The sequence below is a fragment of the Petaurus breviceps genome, unplaced genomic scaffold, assembly GCF_028583685.1.
Source record: "Petaurus breviceps papuanus isolate PSGF00001 unplaced genomic scaffold, PetGlider_PUasm1.0 91041, whole genome shotgun sequence".
Taxonomy (NCBI): Eukaryota; Metazoa; Chordata; class Mammalia; order Diprotodontia; family Petauridae; genus Petaurus; species Petaurus breviceps.
Window position 1 is genome coordinate 18,327,096 of NW_027187400.1, and position 10,222 is coordinate 18,337,317.

A 10,222-nucleotide genomic window follows, 5' to 3' on the forward strand; every position below is an offset into this window, starting at 1 on the left:
GATTTTTCCTCTCACTTAGTTGTGCACTGTTGGGCTTCAGTTTATCATTCTGTAAAATGAAAAAATCAGACTAGGTGAGCTCTAAGGCCCTGTCCTCTCCATTTGGACTCGGAATCAGCAGAAAGAGCAGTGGATCTGGGCCAGGTGTGCTGGGTTAGAATCTTGGCTCAGCTGCTTACAACCTGGGCTAGCTGTCTTAACCTCTCTGGGCCTCAGCTCTTTGTAAAAGGGTTGAACTAGGTGGCCTCTAAAGTCTCTTCTATATCTAAAGGGGTGATCCTGTGACTGAGGTAACAAAAGAAGGTCAAACCATATGTATCTCCAGAATTCCCTTAAGGAAGGTACAAATATTAGGCTGGGGGACCAAGGCAGGAAAGGTCTTGGCTGATAGCTCCAGTCCATCTGATTTCTGGTTAGAACTACGTCCTGGTTAGAGGCAGAGAGGGTGCCCATTGATTGAGGAATTACTCATCAAGTTTTGGTACAAGATTGGAAAGAAATATCATTATTGAATATGCTGTAAAAACAACAACAATGCATATGAAAAATACAGAGGAATGTGGGGAGACTGATACAGAATGAAGTCAGCAGAACCAGGGTGTGTGTGTGTGTGGGGGGGGAACGAACAGAATGATTACAACAATGTAAATGAAAAGCACAATATAAGGAAATTGAATGCTGCCAGAAACACTTGATGAGATAGGGAGACGTAGTCTTTAAGAATAATAATAAATAAAAATATATTCATAATAAAATTTTAAAAAATTTTAAGAAACAGAAAAGATCTAACATGGTAAGATCAAGGGATAACCACTGGTATCCAGCAGAAACCAGGGAGGCTCTCTAGAAGATCAGGAGGAGTGTCCGATCTTCTAGGGAGTGGCCCCTATGGGAAACTTATGGGAAGACAGTGGGCAAGAGTCACCCCAGATAAGCAGGTGTGAACAGACTGTGATCTCTGTCCCAAGAGGGAAATTCTAAATCAACAAAATAATGAATCCTTTTGACTGTTTGTATAACTTCCCCTCCATGTTTTTTTTTTCCAATTGTTTTGTTGTGGGAGACCAGTGGAGTGACAGTCTTTCAAATACTTGAAGCCAGTGACCATGTCTTCTTCCTCCCTGCCTCACCACCCCTACCCCCCAGTTTCTTTTCTTTGGTTCCTTCCATCTTTTCTCACTCTAGTGGACCTCTCTCCCACTGTCCCAGCTCCCAATAGAACTGTACCTGTAGAAGTCATCCAAACAGTAGACTTCATTCTGCTCATCCAAGGCAAAGCTCTCGTCCCCAATGCGCCGAGAGCACACCACACAGGTGAAGCAGTCTGGGTGGAAGGTCTGGCCCAGAGCTCGGATGACATGATCTAGGGCCACCGTCTGGCACCGGCCACATTTCTCTAGAGTGTCCTGGGGGAAGAGGGCCACATCTGAAGAAGGAGCTGCCCACTGGGGGCTGCCCCTGAAAAGACAGAGGAGAGAGAAATGGAGAAAAGAGAACTCTGGGAGTCATCAGATTTAGAGTTGTAAAGGAACCTCATTTTACAAATATGGGAAGTAAGGTCCAGAAAAAGACCCAGGCTCTACAACTACAAATCCTGTCCTCTTTCCACCATGTGACTAATTTTGGGCTTATTCTTGGGGGCTCCCTAGATGCTGAAAAGGAGGGATGAGATTATTGCAAAATTTTACTTTCTACAAAAAGACAAATATCCTAACAATAGCTAACATTTATATAGTACTTTAAGATTTACGAAGTACTTGATTTTTATTCAGTTAGCAAAAATCTGCCTTTTCACTTCCCCCCCACAATCCCTGCCCCTAGCCCCAACTTGAGAACTAAAAAAAAGCAGATCTCATTACAATTACAAACATGTGCAGTCAATGCAAACAAATTGGACATGTCTGGAAAAAACCATCATATTCTGCACTCTATCAGGAGGTAAGCAGCATGTTTCATCATTAGTTCCCTAGAATACTGACGGGTCACTATGTTGATCAGAGTTACTAAGTCTTTCAAAGTTGTTTGCCTTTAGAATATTACTGTTGTAGAAGCTGGGCTCCTGGTTCTGTTCATTTCAACCTGCATCCCTTCATACAAGTCTTCTCAGGTTTCTCTGAAACCGTCCCCATCATCATTCCTTCCAGCATAATACTATTCCATCATATTTATTTATTTATTGCTTTTTGGAGGGGGGAAGGCAGGGCAATTGGGATTAAGTGACTTGCCCAAGGTCACACAGCTAGTAAATTAAGTGTCTGAGGCCTGATTTAAACTCAGGTCCTCCTGACTTTAGGGCCTATGCTCCATGCCATCATATTTATAAACCATAGCGTCTTCAACCATTTCCCAACTGATGGATACCCTCTCAAATTCCCATTCTTCACTGACTCAAAAAAACTATAAATCTATTTTATATATTCTTAGTTTGTTTTGCTTAGGGCTAATCCCTCCCTTGCTCTGCCCTACCTCTAATTCCTCTCCCTACTTTTCCCCTTTCCCTATTACTTTTCTGTGGAACGAAATGTGTTTCTGAATGAAATGTATTACCCAACCCTGTGTGTGGGTTTGTGTGCATGTGTGTATGTATGTGTATTTGTGTGTATGTGTATGTGCATGTGTGTGTTTGTGTGTGTATGTATCTGAGTATTCTTTCTTCCTTTAACCAGTTCAGCTAAGAGGGAGGCTTTGTCAGCTGCTCCTCCCATTGCTTTCTCTTGGTATGTGTAGGTATCTATTAGTACACCATAATTATGAGATCATTTCCCCTAATCTTTCTTTTCCTTCCCCCCCCCCCCCCCAAGTGTATCCTTCTTTCCCTCTCTTTTCATTTTTCTCATCAAGCCATATCACAACCACACCCAGGCCTTACAAAGCACTTTACAAAAGTCAAATCCTTTGATCCTCATAACAACCCTTCAAAGGAGATGCTATTATTAAACTCATTTACAGAGGAGGAAACTGAGACTGAAAGAGGTCAAGTCATTTGCCCAGGTTGCATAGCTAGTAAGGGGTTAAGGAAAGACTTGAACTCAGGTCTTCCTGACTACAAGTCCAACATGCTATCCACCAAAGTATAGTGGAAGATGCCAAGGGAAAGGACTGAATCTGGTCTGAAGGTTTTAGTGAAGGCAAAGAAACTGAATCCCTCAATCTCTCTCTTTCCCTCTCTCCTTTCTTTCTTTTTCTTTCTTTCCTTCTCTTTTCCTTTCTCCCTCTCTTCCTTCATTCCTTCTCTCTTTCTCCCTCCCTCCCTTCTTTCTTCTTTTCTTTCTTCTCTCTTGCTCTCCCTTCCTTCCTTCCTTCCTTCCTTCCTTCCTTCCTTCCTTCCTTCCTTCCTTCCTTCCTTCCTTCCTTCCTTCCTTCTTTCCTTTCACTTACTTATTTGATTTTGACCTTTATGCTTTCCTAAAGAATCAGAGAATTTCCAGTTGGAAAGATACTCCAGGAGGCATTTAATCAAATCTGGGCGTGCATCAGAAATCCTTGTCTACAACATTGTTGACAAGTGGTCCTGTAGCCTCTTCTGGAAGGCCTCCAAGTGCAGGCAACACATTTTGGGCCAATAGACTTAAATTCCTTTGACATGGGGCCTCCTTTCAGGGCCCCTCTAGGCCCTTCTTGCTCTCTCACCTTGAGCTCCTGGGTGAGAAGAGCTCCACCCTTCTCCCCTCATCACCCCCTTCCCCAATCCTCCAGTCTGTCATGGCGCAAGGACAAGAATATTAGATTTAAAGCCAGAGGGCCTGGATTGGACTGGCCCCTGCTACTTAACTTCTTTGGACCTCAGTTTCCTCATCTGTAAAATGAAGGGGTAGGACTCTTAGAGTGACCTAGAAGGTCCCTTCCAGTTCTACATGGATGATCCCATGGGTCCTCTGCCTTTTGTTCTCCCTCCACCCTTCTGCAGCAGTCTTCCCCAGGGGTCAACCAGGGGATACTTACTTGATAGCAAGATTCACAGAGGGGCCGTCCATCCTTCTGGTAGAAGCACTGGCCTGCCAGCTGTCGGTGGCAGGCTCGACATGTGAAACACTGGGCATGGTACTGTCTCTTCATGGCCTCCACAGCCAGCTCCTGGGGGGACACTACCTTGTGGCAGAAAGCACAGATGTCTGTGGGATGGGACAGAGGGAGAGTCAGGAGTCCATCCTGAATGAACACAAAACCTAGAGTACCTTTAATTAAAGGCAGTGCAGAGAACCTGGCATTGTTCTAGGTAAGGCAAAAGAAGAATGCTCTCTGATGATGACAATGCACTTTGCAGTGGTGCCTCGTGGGTATGAAGGATTAATTACCATTAAGGGAGAACCACTGAGGTGGACAGACAGAGAGAGGTCACTGTGTGGTTCTTAGGGGAGTGTGTCATATACTTCGTCAGGCTTGAATTATTGGAAAAACCGAGAATGAAGAGGAGTAATTGAGCTGGTGGGGCCTTAGAACAGAGGATGTCTGAACTGGGAGGGCCCTTAGAGCACAGAATGGAAGAGCTGGGAAGTCCCTTAGAATATGGAGTATCAGAGTTTCGAGGGGCCTTAGAACATAGAATGTCAGAGCTGGGAGGGCCCTTAGAACAAAGAAGTTCAGGGCTAGGGGGCGGAGCGCCTGCTCCAGTGTTGGGAGACCTGGGATCGGTTCCAGCCTCAGATACTTGGCACCCACACAAAAATAACTGGATGTGTAACCTTGAGCAAGTTACTTAACCCCAACTGCTTAAAAAAAAAAAGGTCAGGGCCAGAAAGGACCTTAGGAATCACCCAGTTCAATATTTTCATTTTTCAAGAGGGAAAACTGAAGCCCAGGCCTTTCCAGGCTTTGCCTGCATGAAGAGTAACAAGCACCCCTCTTTCCTCCTAGTTCCTAACACCTCCAGCTATCTCAGAACAGAGCAGGCAAGCTCCCAGGGCCTGACTGCTTGGGAAGGCTCTCGTTCCTGCTCACTACCCATGGGGATACCTGTAGATTCCTCCCTCCCTGGGACACGGTCTGGCTCTTCAGGAGGTGGTGGCAACTCTTCTTCTACTCCCTTGAGGTGATTGGGCCGAAGCTTGAGCTGATGGGGCTCAGGTAGGGCCTGTAATAGAGGCAAAAAGGAAAAAAAAAACAATGCATATGGGTCCCAGTAAAGGTAGAGACACACCGTTACCTCTGACACTCTGGCACCTTATGTCCCACATTAATGGCCTTCACATCTCTGTAGTGACAAAGCACCTCTATTATCCTGGCCCCGTGTGGTTATTTCCATTTCCATTTTACAGATGGGGAAACAAAGGCCCTGGGGTAGGGGGAAGCAACTTCCTCAAGGTCACAGGAAAAATTAGTGGCAGAGTTAGGACTAGAAGTCAGGTCTCCCTGCTCTCAGTCCTAGGCTCGTCCTGTAACACCACACTCCTAGTTCCCAAGAAATTGCTTAAGATCTGACTTTCCCAGGAGCCCTTTGGCCTTTGGCCTGAGCCCACCTCAGTAGACAAGTGGGCACTTCTCTCCCCTCCATTCTCCAACCCTTCCCCTCTACTCCCACTGGCCTGCTACCAGATGGTTCCTTTCTCTGCTGAGGTCAAAAGCAAAAGAAATGGATTTTGTAGCATCACGGAACTCAGAATGTCAGAACTAGCGGGAACTGAGGACATTGAATGTTCAAATCACAGGATTTCACAGCTGGAAGGGAGCCAGCAGCCAGCTAGTCCTACAGAGCAGACAAGAGGCCATCCGATATGGGCCTATAGGTGTTCAGTGGTGGGATCACAGTCCCGGTGGAGGCAACTCTAAGAGGAAGCATCCCCTGGCTTCGAGCCCCAAATTTTCTCTTCCCAGCTTCCCATGGCTCTCAGTTAAGCTCTCTGGGGCCAGGAACAAGGCTCATCCTTTTCCAAATACTTGAAGAGAGTTGACCTCTGAGCACAGTATCAGAGCTGGGAGAAACCTTAGAATAGGGGTCCATGACCTGGGATGGGGAAAAAAAAACCCATCTTTTTCTTTTTTGGTGAAATTTATTCTTTTCTTCAATCCTGAATTTGAAACAAACAACTAAAACCTTATTCTGAAAAGAGTCTATAGGTTTTTGCCAGACTACCCAAGGGGTCTATGACCAAAAAGATTATGTAGAATATAAAATATCAGAGCTGGGAGGGCCCTTAGAACACAGTGTCAGACCTGGGAAGGCCCTTAGAACACTGGATGTTCTAGAGCTGGCGGGAGCTTTCGAGATCATTTATTCCAAATGTCTCATTTGCAGATTAAGAAACAGAGGGTTCTTCTTTTGCATAGGAGGTTCTGGACAGACACGAGGAATGTCTTCTAAATAGTGAGAACTGTGATATAGGAGAAAGAGGCCAGAACCAAAGAGTGAAGGATGGGTTTGAGCCCCAGACTGCACTTACAAGCTATGTGACTTTGGCTAAGTAACTTCATGTCTCTCGGCCTCCATTTCTTTATCTATTAAATGGGGATAAAGATACTTGTTGCATTACAAGTTTCCCTGGGACATTATGAGCATGCAATGAGGTCAGGATATAAAGGGCTTGATAAGCAGGGAACATGAGCCATTCATCATCAACGTTAAACGGCTGCTATTCCTACTACTGTCACTCTTACTGTCACTGGAGCAGGGCATGGGCTCCCCTTCTCTGGGGCCTTTATAAGCACAGTACGTCTCCCATTTATAAGGCTTTAGGAGCTCCGTGGAGGTTAAGGAGTGGGTCCAACAGTCTCCAAGGCCAAAGATCCCCCCTCTCTTTCTCAGCCTCTGTCTTTGCCCACCCAACAAGGCTAGGAGGGAGGGAGGCTGCTGAGCTTCCTAGGGCTGTGGTACCTGTGGAGGGGGAGGGGGAGGAACCACATGCAGCTGCTGTAGGTCTTCTGAGAGTGAATCCCCTCCCTGGGTGAGGCCCTCCTCTTCTGGTGGGAGCAGGAAGGCTGGAGGGGGTGGTGGAGGAGGGAGGAGATCCAGATCAGGAAAGCTGTCCTCAGCATCTGGGGCTGGACGAGGGAGGGCTGAACCTGCAAGAGTAAGTGTAAGGAAGGGTGAGATGAAGACCAGACCCTCATGGGAAGGGGCTGACTCCTGGTGAAATGAGGAAGAAGTTGTATGTATGCCCCCCCAGGAGGCATCTCATGCCACTAAGGCCTTCCGTGGCACTGGCAGCGTTGCCCCTCAAACCTCTTTCTCCTTTTCATCAAATCTCAATCCCCAAATCCAATCTTCTCAGAGTACTGTGCTCTGAACAGCTGATCTGAAGAGATAATGCCATTTTAGAACACGGAATGTCAGAATTAGAAAAGGCTTTAAAACATAGGATATCAGAACTAGGAGGGTCCTTAGAACACAGGATGTCAGAGCTGGGAGGGCCCTTAGAGCACAGGAGGTCAGGGCTGGGAGGGCCCTTAGAACACAGGATGTCAGAGCTGGGAGGGCCCTCAGAACACAGGAGGTCAGAGCAGGTAGGGGCCTTAGAACACAGGATGTCAGAGCTGGGAGGGCCCTTAGAACACAGGAGGTCAGAGCTGGGAGGGCCCTTAGGACACAGGATGTCAGAGCTGGGAGGGTCTTGGAATACAGAATGTCAGAGCTTGGAGGGCCCTTAGAACATAGGAGGTCAGAGCTGGGAGGGCCCTTAGAACAGAGAATGTCAGAACTAGGAGGGCCCTTAGAACTCTAGATGCCAGATCTAGGAGGGTCCTTAGAACACAGGAGGTCAGAGCTGGGAGGGTCTTGGAATACAGAATGTCAGAGCTTGGAGGGTCATTAGAACATAGAACTTCAGAGCTAGGAAGACCATGGAACACAGAATGTTAGAACTAGGAGGGCCTGTGGAGGTCATTTTACTGAAGAGGAAGCCAGAGAGCAGAGAGAACTAAGTTGGAAGGCCTTGCCCAAGATGACCTAGAACAAGACGGGCCGGGGTCAGCTGGTGCTGGAGCAGGGGCCAGAGGCCCCACAAGTCCTGCCTGTCAGCCCATGCTCTGCCTCTCCAGGCTCTCTGCAGCTCCAGGGATGGGGGGATGGAGAACGATGAGCAGGATTAAGTTAGTGGTCACCCAGCAATCCTGAACCTCCTTCTTTTGTTTCCTAACAATTACCCTGGGTGTAATTAACACCAGGGAGCCTTCCTCCCATCCCCACGCCCAGCATCTGCTGTGTTGCCACAACAATGGTGGATAATTGCTGTGGGAACAAATGCCAGCGGCTGAATGGATCCCTAGCTTTACCTCCTGAGCCAGACAGATGGGAGGGATGGGAAATCACAGCCTGGTGAAAGCACTGGAGATGAGGGAGCCACCCAGGCCGCCTGCTGCTGTCAACCCAGGGCCCGGGCTAGTTCCAGGCCCTGAAAGGTCTGGCTGCCCCACGGGGGTGTGGGCCCTTGTGCATGGCAGACTGCATCGATTTGGGAGCCTCGGATGGCTCCTGCTGAGGTCTACCTCTGGCTTGATGACATCACTAAGAATGTCACCACTATGGGCCCAGCCCTCCCCCAAATCCTCTCTCCCTAAGAACTTCCTCCAGCTTATAGGATCACAGATCTAGCCCTGGAGGGGACCTCTGAGGCCGCCTGGCCATTCCTCTCATTTTGCAGATGAGGAAACTGAGGTTAGGGAAGTGAAGGGTTTACTTAAGGCCACATAAGTAAGCATTAGAGACAGGTTTTAAGCACAGGTCTTCTCAGACTTGAGAGCCATTCATCTCTTCACTGTAGCAGACTGCCCGGTTAGAACTAGAGGAGTCCCTAGACTCCATTTTAAAGATGAAGAAACTGAGGCCCAGGGTCAGCATCACCCAGCTCAACTGCTCAACCTTCTAGGCAAAATAATCTGACCCTAGCTGAAGGTCAGGGAAAGGAATTTCAAAACTATTTTAATAATCTCTGAACTAATTTCCCTGCCTCAGGTGTGTAGGAGGCTATGGGGCTGCATAGTGCATAGAGAGTTGGGCCTGGAGTCAGGAAAACTCTTCCTGAGTTCAAATCCAGCCTCAGACACTTACTTGTGACCCTGGGCAAGTCACTTAACCCCGTTTGCCTCAGTTTCCTTATCTGTAGAATGAGATGGAGCAGGAAAGGGCAAAGCACTCCAGTATCTCTGCCAAGAAAACCCCGAATGAGGCTGTGAGAGTTGGACAGGACTGAAAAACGATTGATTGAAAATAGTTTCAAGGACTAAATGGCTAAACGAATTTGCAGAGAAAAGAGAACTTGATTTGGAATTGGGAGACCCATGAGTCATCCTCTCTAGCTGTTGTGATTACTGTCATGTCCTTCACCTTCTAAGCCTCACCTGCCTCATTTGTAAAATGGGGATAAAAAGATTTCACTCCTTATCTCATGAGGTCTTTGTGAGGATCAGACAAGAGGGTAACAAAAAGAGCTCCATGTTCCCATCAGACTGCCTTTCCCCTCCAGACTATTTCTCCCTGCTTCACCCAGACTGGATTGCCTTCTATCCCGCCCCCCCCGCCCAGTAACTTATCCTCTTCCAGAACAGAGATGGAGAAAGCCCCTGAAAGATGTCTCCCCATCCCCCTAGGAGGGTGGGAGCACCCAGGAAACACAGAATGATGGAACTGGAAGGTTGGTGAGGACCCATGGAGGCCCCATCCTTGAATGCATCTCCAACATGTGGATATTCAGCCTTTACTAGGCAGCCCATTCCACCTGCAGACAGCTCTCATTTTAGGAGACTTTTCCTGACAACAGGCCTAGATCTGCCTACACACTGCTCCTTGGCAGTTCTCTGGACCCAGACAAAATACACTCAATCACTCATTTACACGAACAACCAATACTTGAACCCATCTTTCCTGTCCTTTTCTCCAGGATAAACACCCTGATTCCTTTAATACTTCTTCGATATAGCATGGAAAGGTCCTTTACCCTCCTGATCGCCTCCTCTGGACCCTCCCCAGCTTAGCAATGTCCTTTTTAAACCCTGATGCCCAGTACTGACCACAGCTGTCCAGATGTGACCTGACTCAGGCAGAGGATAGTGGATAGAGGACAGCCTCTCTTTTTTTTCCCCAGAGCTCAGCCTCTCTTATTGAAGCCCAGATTCATATTAGGGCTTTTGTTGCTCTCACATTGCCCCCATGACTTTTGTTGAGTTTACCACTCACAAAACTCCTCAGATTTCTTCAGAAAACTATTGTCCATGCAAAGGCATACTAGAGCTCCCTCCCTTCCTCCTTTCTTTCTTTCTTTCTTTCTTTCTTTCTTTCTTTCTTTCTTTCTTT

At 47.3% G+C, this 10,222-nt stretch overlaps 1 protein-coding gene across 4 annotated transcripts in view; it reads right to left on the minus strand.

Annotated features, from left to right (window-relative positions):
• The window catches only part of FBLIM1 (filamin binding LIM protein 1), a 37,102-nt gene that overhangs the window by 15,363 nt on the left and 11,517 nt on the right, over positions 1-10,222 (minus strand). For 3 of the 4 annotated variants that reach the window (XM_069078904.1, XM_069078905.1, XM_069078906.1), the window contains exons 4-7: positions 6,809-6,996; positions 4,954-5,071; positions 3,943-4,112; positions 1,228-1,406 (exon numbers count right to left, since the gene is read on the minus strand). In XM_069078904.1, the coding sequence (XP_068935005.1) occupies positions 1,228-1,406; positions 3,943-4,112; positions 4,954-5,071; positions 6,809-6,996 (655 nt within the window). Of the gene's footprint in view, positions 1-1,227; positions 1,459-3,942; positions 4,113-4,953; positions 5,072-6,808; positions 6,997-10,222 lie in introns of all 4 variants that reach the window. The other variant, XM_069078907.1, reaches the window with a different exon arrangement.